At 55.5% G+C, this 15,889-nt stretch overlaps 4 protein-coding genes across 4 annotated transcripts in view; 3 read left to right on the top strand and 1 right to left on the bottom strand.

Moving 5' to 3' along the window:
• The window catches only part of CHGG_00754 (uncharacterized protein), a gene marked incomplete at both ends in the record, with an annotated part of 2,677 nt that extends 1,436 nt beyond the window's left edge, over positions 1 to 1,241 (top strand). Inside the window, 3 exons of the mRNA XM_001219974.1 lie at positions 313 to 667; positions 809 to 945; positions 1,027 to 1,241. Of these exons, the coding sequence (XP_001219975.1) occupies positions 313 to 667; positions 809 to 945; positions 1,027 to 1,241 (707 nt within the window). The remainder of the gene's footprint in view (positions 1 to 312; positions 668 to 808; positions 946 to 1,026) is intronic.
• Positions 1,242 to 2,864: 1,623 nt separating this feature from the next.
• CHGG_00753 (uncharacterized protein) lies at positions 2,865 to 3,969 on the top strand (the record flags this gene model as incomplete). Its single annotated transcript, XM_001219973.1, has 4 exons — positions 2,865 to 2,892; positions 2,953 to 3,394; positions 3,462 to 3,784; positions 3,863 to 3,969. The coding sequence occupies 4 exons, from the start codon at positions 2,865 to 2,867 to the stop codon at positions 3,967 to 3,969; spliced, it is 900 nt and encodes a 299-aa protein (XP_001219974.1).
• A 752-nt stretch (positions 3,970 to 4,721) lies between these two features.
• CHGG_00752 (uncharacterized protein) lies at positions 4,722 to 10,000 on the top strand (the record flags this gene model as incomplete). Its single annotated transcript, XM_001219972.1, has 6 exons — positions 4,722 to 5,094; positions 5,334 to 6,051; positions 6,115 to 7,898; positions 7,957 to 8,236; positions 8,296 to 9,099; positions 9,166 to 10,000. 6 exons carry the CDS (start codon positions 4,722 to 4,724, stop codon positions 9,998 to 10,000), a joined length of 4,794 nt encoding a protein of 1,597 aa, XP_001219973.1.
• A 912-nt stretch (positions 10,001 to 10,912) lies between these two features.
• CHGG_00751 (uncharacterized protein) lies at positions 10,913 to 13,165 on the bottom strand (the record flags this gene model as incomplete). The annotated part of the gene is made up of 2 exons (XM_001219971.1): positions 10,913 to 11,680; positions 11,756 to 13,165. 2 exons carry the CDS (start codon positions 13,163 to 13,165, stop codon positions 10,913 to 10,915), a joined length of 2,178 nt encoding a protein of 725 aa, XP_001219972.1.
• Between the last annotated feature and the right edge of the window lie 2,724 nt (positions 13,166 to 15,889).

The following is a 15,889-nucleotide window of genomic DNA, read 5'->3' as shown; positions in this document are numbered from 1 at the left end:
TTGGGGCTTGTATCTTCTTTTTAACTCAGGCTTGAACCAAGATGTCGTTGAGCGCCAACGCACTTCCTGCTCCTCGTTTGCTGTCAGGTGCTTGCACCCGGGCGCAGAGGCACGGGCACCCAAAACATGTTCCGCTACCTCGAGGGCGGTGTTCGGGGGCGGCCGAGGTGCTCTCGACTGCGTCCTCGCGCCACGAGACTGAGCCGCTTATTGTTCCGCCGGCCCTGCCTTTACTCAGGGGTTCGACTCGGCAGCGGCATGCTCCCCCCTGACATGTTATATGACGTTCACTGACGGCGAGGCGGTTTGGAGTGAGGGGGTATCCTGCGGAGGTGGGGGGTGGGAGGGGGGTGAGAGTGGGGGAGGTGTTTGGGCCGGAAGATGGTGAGGTTGGTGAGGATGGTGGTGGTGATGGTGGTGGGTTGGCGGGGGAGGTTGTGGATGCGGTGGCGGATGCGAGGGAGAGGGCGATTGGGAGCGCGTGGGAGATCGGGCATCTGACGCAAGGCCCGTATGCACTCGATTCGTGGCGTATCTTTTGCAGAGATGTGTTGCTGGGTCGGTCGGACCATTGGACGGGGAAGGGGAGCCCGCCCGGGTTTCAGCCCGAGTGGATGCGTGTTCTGCCCCATGACAAAGAGCTGAGGGCGTGTCTGCGCTGGATGTGGTATGTATCACTTGCATGTCCCCTTTAGTTCTCTGTCTCCGTTGCCAGGGTCCCATCAATCTTGGCATGGTTCCTCCATAATGGATCTATCATCAAGTGGGTGTTTATTGGATATGTACAGGTGTGCTAACGTTGTAGTAGGATGCGAGAAGGTTGGGAATGGGATCCATTGACGGGTGAGCGGGAGCCTCTCCGTGAGGAAATGCGGAAGGCTGTAGACGAAGGCCGTGTTGGCTACGACGATAGTGGAAATCTGGTGATCACTAGGGAAGTGAAAGGTATTTGATAGCAGTTGCTCTGTTATCCAGAAAAGTCGGGGAAGACTAGGCCGCGAGACCGCCTTGATATTCTTGCGATAGCTTCCGGTCTGAATCAGATGTTCTCGCCGTCGAGCATGTCCCACGGGTTTGAACCTCAGGCAGGTTGTCGATTGTGGAAACAGCCTAGTGCTTCGCTGCAGTTGTTTTCCGTCCTAATTTCGCCTTTGCCTGCCAACTCAACCCGCTCCTTCCCTACCTATCGCAAATACATCGAGACCAGCTGCGCCGTTGAAATTCCAGGTTTCCAATCATAAACCCAGAAACCAAGAATGATCCCTTCGGAGTCATCGACTTCCCCCGAAACCTTCCATTTTTCTCAGTACCTTACCCTAGGTACCTAGCCAACCTCACACCTCTCCACGAGAGCGGAGAGCGGAAACCAAGAAAGCACACTTGACTACTTCTTACTCCTGACATCGACAAGATGCGCTCTCTTGCCCAGATCCTCCTTTCCGCCGGCCTGATGGTTTTTACCGCGGGCTGGGTCGCTTCCGACAACCCGCCCCAGGCTCAAAGCTTCGTCGATTATTGCGCATATGTCGGCTCCAACCTAACGGACCACTGGCTGGGTTTATTCTGCCGCAACAACCTGACAGCTGTGTTTGGCTACAACTACACCTGGTATTCTCTTCTGTTTCCCTGTTCTCTTTTGCCTGTTCGGGGCTGACCGAGACGCACAACAAGGATTGATCTGGACCTCTGCATTGGCAACAATGGCGGCCAGTTGATTCCCTACGACAAGTAAGGCTATGCATTGTTACGGTCTATAAATGTTTGGTCATACTTACCTTTCCTTTCCCCAGTGGAAACTACTCGACGAGCTGCACCAATTGCTCTTTCATCGCAATTCCCAAGAAGACAATCACTCTCAGCTGCCTGTGCCGAGACGAAAACAAGCAGGTCTTCAATTCTTCCCTTGACCTCAGTAACGTATCCCTTTGGCAGCTCGCCTATCTGGTTACCTATGTTGTACTGGTACTGACCGGAGAGCACAGACACAACCCTCTACGACGATAATGGTAGCGCGGGTTGCTTCGGCCATTCAGGGAACAAGACGTTGGACTATCCCAATCCCTGAGATTCCCGAGCATCGCAGCGGCTTGTCTAGGCAATGCGAGCAATCGAAGTCATGGTCCTCTCCGTGTCTGCGAGGTCTCCTATTTCCCCGTTGTTTATGCTCACTCAAGGACTCAGGTGGCTTCAACCTGCTAGCAAATATACGGATGATGCGTTCTCCCCAACAGTTACGTCGACGTTGCTTTATGAGGGTCTCAATTGGCGTGGTGTCACCGATAGTGTTAATCACCTACCGGACGAGCACCAGCTCGGGGGGTTATTAAGATTTCCAAGTCTTTAGGCTCACAGAAATGCGAGGCCGAATGGTGCTACATTGTGGAACTATCTGTTAAGTCCCATATACGCCGAGCATGACACTTAACTCTGTTTAAAATGTTTAAAGCCATGATATTTACACTGAACTGGGGCTATCGCAGCACGTCAAGAACGCCCAAGGCTACATGTAGTGATGGATCGCATATTATATAGTATTTTGTTGTGCACACAATCCCCGGCTTCCAAGATCTTGATCCTTTCGACTAAAATACATTTAGTTACTTCTAATCGATTTGTCAAACTTGCTTGAGCTGGACCCGTTCATGAAATCAAGGCCTGCTTTGGGTTGCAGACCTCCGTCCCATGTCGTCATTGACTTACACGCATATTTTGTGGAGTCGATCCCGGACAATCGAACCCGATGTCATCACTCCCACAATATTGACTGGGACGGGAAGTTTTAAAAGCAACCTGATCTTCTAAATTTCGAGGACGGTGAATCAATCCCAATTATTCTCCCAGTTCACTTGCAAAACCCTACCAAAATGACATCCAAACCGCAGTTCGAGAGTGGTGAGCAGCACTCGGTTTCCCTCTCGCACATCAACCAGTAGTAGATACTAACTGGGACAGGCCACGAGATTCCGGTGTCGGGCCAGAGTTTCCCAGGTCTGGAGAGCAAAATGCCCAACCCACAGCCACTATTTGACGAAATCCCGACCGAAGATGGCAAGAGTCAGAAATACAAGCCGGCCGAGAAACTAAAGGGCAAGAAGGCCATCATCACAGGGGGCGACTCGGGCATTGGCCGTGCAACGGCTATTTTGTTTGCCATGGAAGGCGCCGACTCCCTTATCGCCTATCTTCCCGAGGAGGAGGAGGACGCCCGAGAGACCAAGAAGCGGGTTGAACAATACGGGCAACAATGCCATCTACTGGCCACCGACCTGAGAGATAAGGAAAACTGCAAGAGGGTGGTCGATGAAGCAGTGAAGGTCTTCGGCGGCAAGCTAGATATCTTGTTCAACAACGCGGCCTACCAAATGGTGGTGGATGACATCAAGGACCTTTCTGAGTACGTCCCTGAAATAAACAGTAAACGTGGCACACAAGAGTGTTACATGTGCTGACATGGCGGATAGGGACCAGTGGTTGCACACCTTCAACACCAACATTCACCCCTATTTCTTCCTGGCCAAGTATGCGCTGCCGCACATGAAACGGGGCAGCACCATCGTCAACAATGCCAGCATCAACGCCTACGTTGGCCGGCCTGACCTCCTCGACTACACCTCGACGAAGGGTGCTATTGTGTCCTTCACACGCGGCCTGAGCAACCAGCAGGTTGGGAAGGGTATCCGGGTCAACGCCATTGCGCCTGGCCCGGTCTGGACACCGCTGATCCCGTCGACAATGCCTGACAAGGCGCAGAAGCAGTTTACTAGCCCCATGGGCAGGCCCTCTCGTACGTCGAATTTCAATCTGCTGCCCAACCAAGCCACGTAGCAGACCTAACCACTTGCTGACACGAATATAATTTTAGAACCAAGCGAGATCGCAACATGTGTTGTTTTCTTAGCTTCGTTGGACAGCTCGTCCATCAGCGGACAGACGATTCACTGCAATGGGGGCAGCATTGTTAATGGTTAGGTTGGGATAGGATGAGTCAATGGAGGCGGACGGTGAAACGGAGTTGTAGGCTAAGGAAGGAATGCCCTTCTCAGCTTTGGTCGTGTGAGCTGCTGGGCGAAAATGCACGAGGATACCGAAAATGGCAGAAGTGCCCGGCAGTTCTTTCCTAGCGCCATTTCTTAGCCTGGAAATGCACGGTGATGCACGGTGCGGATGGGCTTGGCATGCTAAATGGACACGGTGTAGGCGAGATAGGCGGGAATTGTTGTGTCTGCACTTACACAATGCAAGTCAGAGTCCACAATGCCGGAACAAAGAACAAGGCAGTGCACCTGAGGCTTCCAGACCATCCGGATGATTAGCAGGGGCACACACCTCCCAATCCAGACAAAGACCAAGGCCTTGCTCACCAGTACAAGATGTCCTACGTAATACTGCCTTTCTGCTTGTGTATCTCGCCTTCCGAGTCGTGAATAACACGAAATCCCTGGCTGCCTAAGCCTCGCACTGTCATTCGCACCTTGATAGCCTCAGTTCTTTTTTGCGACCAACTTTTTTTTTTCCCTGGGTTGTTTTAGCAATTCATTCTCAGCTCCGGTCTTGAATTGTACTTCAACCGCTCCGACGATAAACCATTGCGATGCACCACAGATTGTTAGCGAAGCCACCATCACCGCAACCAACGCCCTGGTGAAGGGGTTGTACTTCTTCTCCACAGCCACACAGCCAGCCGAGAGAGAGACGAGTTTGTTAACTACAAAACCGTCAACATGTTGGACCCCGACCTCCTAGATCGGGCTGTCAGCCTCACCGCCGTGGCCGTGGTAGTCCTACTCACGATACCGTCGCTCGTTTATGTCTGCAGGACGAGCGCCCGGTTTGGAAGGGGCTATGTTCAACTGAGTGGAGATGAAGACATTTATCATGATCGTGATGGTATCGCCACCGAAGACTCGATCCGAGCCTTCTCAGACACGCGGCCTAAAATCGCCATCTGGCTGGGGGCCGCCATCGGCCTAGGAGCATCCGTTGCGACAAGGGTCATGGTGTTGAGAGGTACCGAGCATGTCAATGTACTTTCCGAGTTGACCGCTTTGACAGAACCAGTGTGCTGGGTAGGGCGCCCGATTATCCCCGATGATGGTGAATGATGAAACTGAATCCTTCATAGGTCTTCCTCTGTTTGCAGTGTGCTTTTCTACCTTCTAGACACAAATACCAAGCGAAGTTCCGGATCGCCGTCTTTGGTGTTTGGTCGTCGCTCCTGGTTGTTGTAGCAGTCGCTCTTCGTCATGGCTACGAAGCACTTGCATCGCTCTCTGGTGTAGAGGAAGACACGACTATGCGGGTACTTGGCCTTCTTTACCTACTCCAACTAGCAGCCGCGGTGGTGACTACATGCGGTTTCGCAGGGTTCCCACGCCGCCCTGACATCTTCGACAAGGCCGGGCTCGTGGATCAACAGCACACCCTCTCATTGCTGTCCAAGTTCACCTTCTCTTGGAATCGGAACATATTCAATGTCTCCAGGGAGCGGCAAATGCAAATCCAAGATATCCCGAATCTTGACTTTGTTACTCGTTCAAGGTACCTCGAGTCTAAGTTCCTTGGGAAGGGCACCGAAGGCCCCCTCTGGAGACGGCTCATCAAAGCCCACGCCGGTGAACTTGCGCTGCAGTGGTTCTTGACCCTGGTCATCGCCTGTCTTTCTCTGTTCCCGCAGGTGGTCCTGTACAACTTCCTGTCCAAGATTGAGAGGAGCCAACAGCACACGGCTGCGGATCCCACCGTGTTCTTCTGGGTCTTTGGGCTGCTCCTCAGCCAACTCTTCCAAGTCGGAGTCAACAACTGGCTCAAGTGGATTACTGCTAGCCGGCTTGAAATCCCAGTAAGCTCACTGCTGCAGTCGCTAGTTTTCTCCAAGGCCCTCAAACTATACGAGACCGCCCCTCCGGGCCAGAATGTGGATAAGGGCAACAAGTCTGGCAGTCAGGGCAGCTCCAGTGATGCCAACGGAGACAGCGGGACCAGTTCTGGTAAAGCGAAGAGCAAGGAGCCGGAAACTAGACAATCGGTGATCAACCACATGAAGCTTGACAGGTATGATCCTAGCCGAAGAATGAACTCAATGGTCCAGATGATTAGGATTCTAACATTTTCTAGCGGCCGCGTCACCATCTTCTGCACCTACAACAATAACTTCCCCATGGCCGTGTTCAAGCTGATCCTCGCTGGCGGCTTTGCCGTCAGTTTGATGGGCTGGTTGCCAGTCATTTGTGGCTTAGGTGCGGGCTCCCTGATGGTGCCGCTGAGCTCGATGCTGTCGAGGAGGTACACTGCCCTGCACTTCGGCTTGATGAAATACCGCGATGGAAAAGCCCATCTATTGACGGAAGCATTGCAAGGCATGCGCCAGATCAGGTACTCGGCTCTCGAGCAGCATTGGGAGAGCAAGATCTTGGCCTCTCGCAATGAGGAGCTCAGGCAGTACTGGAGGGTTGCCATCTGGCAGTGCCTCGTGGTCTTCATGGTTAACCTTGGGCCGCTGCTGCTGGCGAGCGTCACCTTTTGCATCTATGTCTGGCAGAACGGCACACACATCCGGGCCTCCATCATCTTCACATCGCTTGGTCTGTTTGACCAGCTCGACGAGGCCATCGCCCTGCTGCCACTCTTGCAAATGTATCTGCTTGAGGCGTGGACCAGCGCCGTGAGGTTGGAGAAGTACTTTCACCAGTCAGACAAGGCGCCCGTGTCAGAACCGGGAGAGCGGATCACTTTCGATAATGCCACTGTGGCATGGCCGAGGGTTCAAGATACCGATATCCCCGAAGAGGGCGCAGAAGAACAGCGAGAAGCCCACTCGATTCTTAGAAATGCGACCCTCGATTTCCCCATCGGCAAGCTCAGCGTTATTTCGGGGAAGACTGGCTCAGGCAAGAGCCTCTTGCTCGCAGCGCTTCTTGGAGAGGTTAAGCTGCTGGCGGGCACAATTCGCCTGCCGCCTGTGCCCGAGTTCGACGATAGCGTGGAATACATCCCGGAAGAGGAGTGGGTTATTCCCCAGCTGGCCGCCTTTGTCTCTCAGACACCTTGGGTGGAGGGTGGTACTGTCAAGGAGAACATCACGTTCGGTCTTCCTTTTGTCGAAGGGCGTTATCAAAAGGTTCTCGCGGCTTCCGCTCTCGAGAAAGACATCGAGCTCCTGGCGGACGGCGACGAAACGGAAGTTGGCCCTAAGGGGGTCACTCTTTCGGGCGGCCAACGGTGGCGTGTTGCCCTCGCTCGGGCTCTCTACTCTCGCGCCGGCATCCTCGTACTTGACGATGTCCTCAGCGCCGTAGACGCTCACGTCGGCAAGCTGATCGTCGATGAAGCTCTCACCGGTGCGCTTGCTCGGGGGAGGACTCGCATTTTGGCCACCCACCACGCCGAGCTGGTACTACCCCACGCGAGCTATCTAGTCCGCCTCCGCAGCGGCGAGGTCGAGTCAGCCGAGCCTATTTCTCCTACCGAGGCGGGATATGCTGTACCTGGGGAACCTGAGCGGGGGGGTTCGTCTGTGTCATCGGAAGATGCCCAGAACGGCGTGAACGGCGAGGGCAACCGCAATGGCCACAACGGCCACCCCACTTCAACCGGGCCAAAAAAGTCGAAGAAGACGGAGGACGAACAGAGAGAAACTGGTCGCGTCAAATGGGACGTGTATAAGGCTTATTACAAGGCCAGCGGCGGCGTGCTTCCTTGGCTGGTTGGAGTCTGCATCCTTCTCTTCGGCCACTTCCTGACGGTGTCCCGGAATTGGAGTCTGAAGGAGCTTTCACAGCAGGCTGCGTCTGAGACGGTTCCTCTCACATCGCTGACCACCCAGATGGTCAACTCTTTCGCGTACACCAGCGACTTTGTCTCGCAGAAGGTTTCCTGGACCGAGCACAGCATCTTCTTTTGTACGTGTATCCCACCTATATTACTGGTCTCCGCGCCTACTAACCTCTCGATTACCAGGGCTCGGCGCCTACATCGTCATCGAGTTTACTATGCTGTTGACCCAGATTGTCAGGGTCATCGTCTTCTTCTTTGTCGGTTTGACTGCATCCAGGGTCCTCTTCCAGCGCATGACGCATGCTATCCTCAGAGCGCCACTACGCTGGATCGACACGGTCCCGGCTGGACGTATCCTCAACCGCTTCACCTCGGATACTTTTGTGGTCGACAGGCGGCTTTCTAGTCAGACATTCACCTTTATCCGGAACATCTTGTTTCTGGTTGTCATCATCGCCACCAGGTATGTCTCATATTGGAAACCGGTAAATGGTAGTTCCATGACCTAACTAACCGCGATAGTTTGTCGGTGTCGGCGTACGTCATCTTCTTTGGCGTCCTCCTCTTTGTCCTCTATGTGCGAGTTGCGCGCGAGTACATCACGGCTGCGCGGGAGGTGAAGCGGATCAATTCAGTCTCGCACTCGCCCATCTACGACCAGTTCAGCTCTGTGCTCTCGGGCCTCTCCACCATCCGTGCCTTCGACCGTACCAAGTACTACATGGACCGCATGTACGGCCTCATCGACAACAGCTCGAAGGCCACCTGGATGCTGGAGTTGTCTACCCGTTGGATGGCTTTCCGGATGGGCGTGCTGGGTGCCTTGTTTGTCAGTGTTGTCGCCAACGCGGTGGCCTTCAGCCGTGTCGACGCTGCGTTGGCCGGCTTCAGCTTGGCTTTTGCCTTGCGATATACCAACGCCTTGACCTCGCTTCTCCAGTCCATGACCTCGGTGGAGCTGGGATTCAACGCCTGCGAGCGCGTGCTGGAATATGCGGAAATCGAGACTGAGTCCGAAGGCGGCAAGGATGCCCCCGCTGCGTGGCCCGCCCAAGGAAAGATCGAGGTCGACAACTTGACGATCCGCTACGCCGACGATCTTCCGCCGGTTCTGAAGAATGTCAACTTTACCGTCGGCGCCGGCGAGCGGATCGGTATCGTTGGCCGGACGGGTGCAGGAAAGTCGACCCTGGCTGCGGTTTTCTTCCGTCTGCTTGATCCTGTCGAGGGGTCTGTTCATGTCGATAACGTGGATATCTCGACCCTGAAGTTGTCTCAGTTGCGGAGTCGTCTTGCTATTATCCCGCAAGACCCGTTCCTGTTCTCGTAAGGCCACTTCCCAGCCCCCTGACCTACCGTCAATAGCGATTTTAGCTAACCCAACCGTCTTAGGGGCACACTGCGCTCGAATCTCGACATGGAGAGCAATCTTGATGACCACGAACTGATCGAATCGCTGAAACGCGTCCACCTAATCGAAGCAGACGAAGACGCCGAGAGCCCAGCCCTGGCAGACGCGCCTGCCGATACGGTTGCAAACGTCTCGACATCCGCCGTCTTACCCGCCGTGGACTCCGAGACTGCGACGCAGGCATCGACCGCGGTTGAGCCCGAGCCGACACTGATCGATCCCCAGCCGGAGACGCCACCCACCCAAGACAACTCTAACATCTTCACCAACCTCTCCACACCCGTCAGCACCGGCGGCGCCAACCTCTCCCAGGGCCAGCGCCAGCTGGTCTGTCTCGCCCGGGCCCTCCTCAAGCGGCCCAAGATCGTGGTGCTGGACGAGGCCACGAGCGCGGTGGACCGCGGCACCGACAGCAACATCCAGGAGTCCCTGCGCAAAGAGTTTGCGGCGGCCGGGTGCACGGTGCTTGTTATTGCCCATCGCTTGTCCACGGTCGCCGACTTTGACCGCGTGCTGGTGCTGGAGAAGGGGCGGGTGGCGGAGATGGGTACCCCCAGGGAACTGTTGTTGGCTGGCATGAAACGGGCGGCTGAGAAGGGGGCGAAGAGTGCGCCTCGGGATGGTGAGGCGGACCGTGAAGAGGACGCGAGCACGCTGCAGAGCCAGGATGACGATCAGGTTAATGGCACGGGGGCGTTCTGGGAGTTGGTGCAGAAGAGTGCCGAGAAGGAGAAGCTGCTGGATATGGTCCTTGGCGAGGAGAAGGATGGGTTGATGGGTCTTGTGCGGGGCGGTAATGAGGGGAACCAACAGTAGGATGGGGGCGTGGATGGTTTGGGTCTTGTCGTGGCTGGCGTACTGGCATAGACAGAACTGGTGTGGTGCTTGGTGCGTGGTTGCATGGCTTTTTGTACGGATTATTCCTGTAGGATACAGTGCAGGGAATAGTGGCCTGGGACAGGTAGCGTGGTTGTAAATATAACACTATAATATATGACTTCCGAGATTGCATTTTGGAGAACTGACCTCCTGTCATGTAGTCACTACACTTCAATGAGGCCAGACATATCACAAGACTTCACAGTAGCACGGCTTCCTACACAATTCTTGACACATCTATGTACAGTACAATACAATATGGGATAACTTCCTCTCTAGAGACGGCTGCCGTCAGTCACCACCCAACCTGCCAGAAAATACAAGGCTTAAGAAAGCAGTGACATGTCGAACGGTGATTGTCATTCGCCGCCGAGCCCCGTCTTGTTCCTCCTCATTCCCTCTCTCCCTCCATAAAGCAAACGCTGGACCGTCGAGAAGAGCCAGGAAAACAACCAACAGTATCGAGAGAAATAAAAAGAAAAAAGCATTAAATCGCCGCCGAACGCCAAAATATGATCGCTCAGGGGACCAAAGCCCAGGGTGAAAGCAGGCGTGGTAAACCAGACAAATACCAATACAGAACCGCAGGCCAGATGCTAAAGGGCAATAAGGGGGGAAGGTCGACTCTTCATGCCCCCCTCGCGTCATCTCCATAACCAGCCCAACTCGATGGATATGCCTGACATTGCTGACGATCAAGCAAGGAAGCAAGGCCGTGTCGTATGGCGGATATGTCGTGTCGGGAAGCTCCGAGTAAGTGGGCGCAAATACTGTCGATCCTAGAGAATGACTGGTGGAGGGAGTCGAGCGAGTGAGCGTGAGTACCTCGCTGGCTACCACCACCCCCCCTCACTCCTCACTCTCCGTCTCCTCACCATCCTCCATGGCGTCCTGCTCCGACCCAGCAGCAGCACCCGACGACACAACGCTGCCCCTGCGGCGGTGGCGGTGAACGCGCTGCTGCCCCGACACCGACGACGGGCCACCACCACTGCTGCGCGTCGGCAACGCACGCTCCTGCCCACGCTCCTGCTCCTGCTCCAGCTCCCGCTCCTGCTCCCTTGCCCTTGCCTCCTCCGCCTCCCACTCCCTCTCCCTCTCCCGCCCCCTCGCCACGCGCTGGTTCTGCTCATACTCCAGCCTAAACTGACTATCGCGCTCGGCGACAAACCACCGCACCGTCTGCGACGAGGCATACGCCGCCGCATCACCGACCACACCACCCACACCACCGCCCTCACCGCCACCAGTATTGCCCTGATGGTCATCGCCAACACCAAACGCCACGCGCCGCCGCAGCTCGCACACGTCCCACAGCAGCTGGATCGCGTACACGCGGTGGTTGGACGCCACCAGGCGCTGGAGCACCGCGTTGTGCGTCCACGCGCGGCACATCTCCTCGAGCAGCATGCGGTCGGCGGCCGAGGCGTGCGGCTGCTGGGGAGGGAGCTGGTGCTGGTGGTGGACGGGTGCCGCTGGGCGGGTTGTTGCGGTTGCGGGTGCGGGTGCGGATGCGGGTGCGGTTGAGGGGTGGGTGGTGGTGGTGGTGGTGTTGGTGGTGTTGGTGGCGTGGCCGTGGGGGGGTGGGTATTGCGGGTGGATGGGGTATTGGTGGTACTGTTTTGGTTGTTAGTTTGGGTTGGTAGTGAAAAGGGGAGTAAAAAGGGTAGGTGGAAAAAGGAAATGACTTACCTCCTGGTAGGGCTGTTGGTGGGCAGGATATGAGTACCCCGGCGGTGCGTATAAGTGCTGGTGTTGATTCTTGACATGGTACTGCCCGTGAGGATAGGCCGGGTGGAGAGGAGGGTTCGGGCCATGGCCATACGGGCCCGGTTCACGAGGATAGTACGGCGGAACCAAGGCCTCCCGGGGACCGAACCACCGGTCGGGGATGTGCGTGCGGACGCGGTGAGGGTTTAGGCTGGGTTTGTTCCCGTACGCCCAGTTGTAGACGTCGACGATAAGGCGGTCGTGCTCACGCTCCCGGGCTGAGATCTCCGGCGGGCCAACCGACATGCGATTGCCCTGCGCAGCACCGACATGGATGGTAGAAGCGCGGCCACGTTCAGTGCTCGACTGGGAGACGCTGCCGGTGTCCTGATCGCTGCGGCGACGGTTCTTGTTGCTCTTTTCCTTGTGAACTTCGCTGTCGTCTTGATGATGTCGAGGACCCAACTCGTCATCCACCCCAGTCTCACTGGCGTCATCGTCATCACGGCGAGACTGCTCGCTGATACTCTGCCTGGCCTTGGCAGCTGCCTGTCGACCACCCCGACGAGTGCCGAAGTCGGTCGTAGAAGGGGCAGCTGGAGGTGGGACCCTAGGGTCATGGTAACCAGGCAAAGGCGGTTCCGGTCTACCATACGGAGCGTAGCCGCCATGCGCGACCGCCTGCTGGTAACGAAGAGCTTCCTGGTTGTAATCGTAGTAGTTGGGCATCTGCTGATGGTGAGGGTGGCCGTAGCCATAGTGAGGATGGACAGACGCATTAAAGTGCGGCTGACTGGTACGGGCTCTGTCAAAGTTATTGCCATGACCGGCCCAGTCGCCATCGTCTTCTTCATCCTCATCTTCGTCCTCATCCTCGAACTTGACACGACGAGCGGCGGGGAGAGTCCGAGGCCTCTGGTCAGGGCTGTCCGGGGCGGCACTCCGCTTAGACGGGACCTTCAGCTTGGTTGACTTCGGCTGCTTAGGCAGCTTAGGCCTGGGTGCTCTCGGAATCTTCTTCATGACCCAGTCCAAGGTATCGGCATCGATGAAGTGAGTCCGGTTGCGGTGCCAGAGCCGGTTCCGGGCACAGTCCTCACACATTCGGATAGAGCACTGGACGCAGACATGGAGGGTGCCCGGAGCCCGGGCGTTGCACCAGTCACACTTCTGCACCCGGCCGTACTTGGGAAACCATTTGCGGTGGGTGCGGTAGGGTTCCTTGGAGAGCGTGTCAAGTGAGGGGATTTCCTCGGCCTCGGTGGCTTCTGACGGACCGACAGATGCGTTCGCTGGGTTCTCGTTGCCAGGCTCCGTGAGCGTAGAGTTATCGTTGTTGGCGGGGGGCGTGGCGTTTGCCAGAGATGGCTGGTCGTGGGGCTCCTCGTCCATCATGGAAGCAAAGCGGTGATGCCGCTGGAAATAGAAGCAGTTTATTCGAAGCAAAGTTGAGAGAGTAAAAGTCTGAGACACTGTTGATATTCCGCAGAGACGCGGGGTAAATGGACGAAGACTTCTGGGTGGGAAAATGGTGTGGGAATATTCGAAGGGAAGAGGGAAGGCAGTGGGGGTTTAAGTAGGGCATGGAGGGAAGGGCTGCCATCTTAACTGATGTGTTACCAGTTTACCCTCATGACGGGAAGAGCGGGAAAAGCAGAGCAAACGAGGGGGGCAACTTGGGATGGAGGCAAGTGAATAAAGCCCTAGTCACGCCTGATGACCTATCTGTTCAGACTGGTAACCCAGCAGCCACGAAGTAGCCCGCTCTTTCCTGTAACACCATTGCTAGAACAGTCACCATCCTCCAAGTAATCCACACCTAATCCCAAGGATACAGCTGTATTCTACACAGGTGCCGGGAAAAGGATTGAATTGGACTACATCATGATTGGCCTTGTATTCCCCATATCCCGCTTGGGCTTCCTTCGTTTGCTTGCTTTGCTTACCTGTTTTTACCATGAAGGTCTTTCCATGCCTGTGCGTCAGGGGGGCCCCCCTCCACCGATTCTGCTGGCCGCTGAGTTCAGACGGTTTCTTTGTTTGGGGGAAAGAACAGAATTTGTGCTTGTGGTGACCACGCCACGCTGGTTAATGAATACCTATTTTATGACCTATTCACAATCACTCCATCTCAACAAAAACAAGGAGAGAGGGGAGTGAGCCAGGGCCAGCCGGCAACAGAGAATGGCCACTTCGAGCTATGTGCCTGGGGAGGCCATGTAGGAGATGCTCTGCAGCAACTGCTCTGCAAGAACGAACTTGGGAGTAATCGGACGACTCGAATAGGAGTAAGTAAACAAAGCGGTGTATACGGAATACACGTTACACGTTACAAATTACCCATCTGCACTTTGTATAACTACCTGTATTGTGTGGTATCTCAGTGAACAGGCAATCCTGATTGTTTCCGGATCTTGATCCGGCTGATCTCCCACGGCTCTTACCCGTTCAGGATTTCGGGACTTCCCCCATGCTGCCTGTTTCCCGACAAGTTGGCTGGTTTCGAATTTTGACGCGAATAACAGATGACGGATGAGCTCATGAGTTAGGTACCTAGGTACCTACCTTATCGCAAGGCCAAGAAAAATCGGGGCCTCGGCAAGAATGACCAAAGCGTCCAAAGCTCCATGGTGGGGCCGCCGCAGGGCCCAGAAAAACCGTTTGGTGCTTCCACCAATCATTGGACCATGCCACTCACTAGTGGCCAGGGATTGGTCAATGGTCTTAAATTGGGCCCACATCAAGTCGCGTCCGCGTCGCGTGTCTCTCGCGACGTGACGCGTCTCCCAGCCCACTTGCCCTTCTGTCCCCAAACCGATTGAAAGTTGGAGGGGTTGACGATGCCCGCCTGACAAAAACCCGGAATTTCTCGGCGGTGGAGGCACACCATCTCATGTCTAGAACCATCGCTTAGAATCGTCGCTACCATCTCTTTCCCAAAGCCAACTCTCCACGATACCTGGTCCTTTTCCTGTCACGACCAGCTTTCAGGTGGCAAATTGAGAGATTGGCGATTTTGCAGCAAGACACCTGATCTTCGAGACTAGCCTTTGCCTACTTTGTACAAGTCAGGGGTTCAAAAAGAGGGAGAACACCCCAGACCCCGGTTGATCAAGCCACTAGTCATTCTGTTCCTGCATCCAGGCTAGGACCTGGACACTTGGGACTGACGATCTGACCCGCTTGTGCCTGTTCCCGCACGCCCTTGTCCACGTCGTGCCTTGGATACATCGGACAGGCGGCGGCCAAAAAGGTGTCATCGGGAAGGCAGTAGAAAGCCCTCGACCGTTGGAGGCTGACGCAAGTACGGACGGCAAACTAGGCTGACCACCCATAGAACCTGGGATATGACCGGCCGCCTGGCCGAGCCGAAGTACGTGATACTTTGTCGTTGCTGTGTGCATAGGTAGGTACCGTACCGTTGACGCTGCCGCCATCGATTGCTGTTGAAGGGATGTACGAATGACTAGTCAGAGTACCCTTGGGAAGAAGCAATGGTCATTGCGCCGACACAGGGTTGATCCAGTCCATGGTCCGAGAAACCGACCCCGAAGGGAGAAGAAAGGGCTGAAACAGGTTTCCCTTCCGTCCGTCCCTAGCTTGTCCGTGCCTGGATTCTGGGTTTCTGCCTCTCTGCCTATTGCGCGGTCTGCACCAGGTTGGCTACCTATTGGAAATGTGGGAGATGGGAAACCTAAATCTTGGGTATCTTGGGTTTCTTGGGTACCCCAGGAATTAGCTCCCCGTCCGCCACCTACGCCCTGATACAAACCTCATGCACTGCCCCCCATCTTGTAACACGAGCGGCTTTGTCTGAGTGACCTTGTAAAACCACATTTTCGTCACTCCGTTAAGTGCTTGCATGAGCAAAAAGCTGTGGAGGGAGTCGAGGAGGGGCACCTGCATCGCACCGACCGATCGCCATTGGCCAGGCCGCCCTGCGCACCACCTGGGAGCCCTGTCTATCCCATCATGTGGTCCACTTTCTACGCATCGTATCCCCTGTAATTGACTGCCGCTAGGCCAGACCTGCTCTTATGAGGCGCATTATTCCTCTGTTCTCTCCCGGTCCCCCGTCAAACGGATTCCCTCTTCACCTTCTTCCGGTCTGCGTCC

The sequence above is a fragment of the Chaetomium globosum genome, genomic scaffold (assembly GCF_000143365.1).
Source record: "Chaetomium globosum CBS 148.51 scaffold_1 genomic scaffold, whole genome shotgun sequence".
Taxonomy (NCBI): domain Eukaryota; kingdom Fungi; phylum Ascomycota; class Sordariomycetes; order Sordariales; family Chaetomiaceae; genus Chaetomium; species Chaetomium globosum.
The sequence above is the reverse complement of the archived record's forward strand: the minus strand, read 5'-3'. Positions and strand labels throughout refer to the sequence as shown.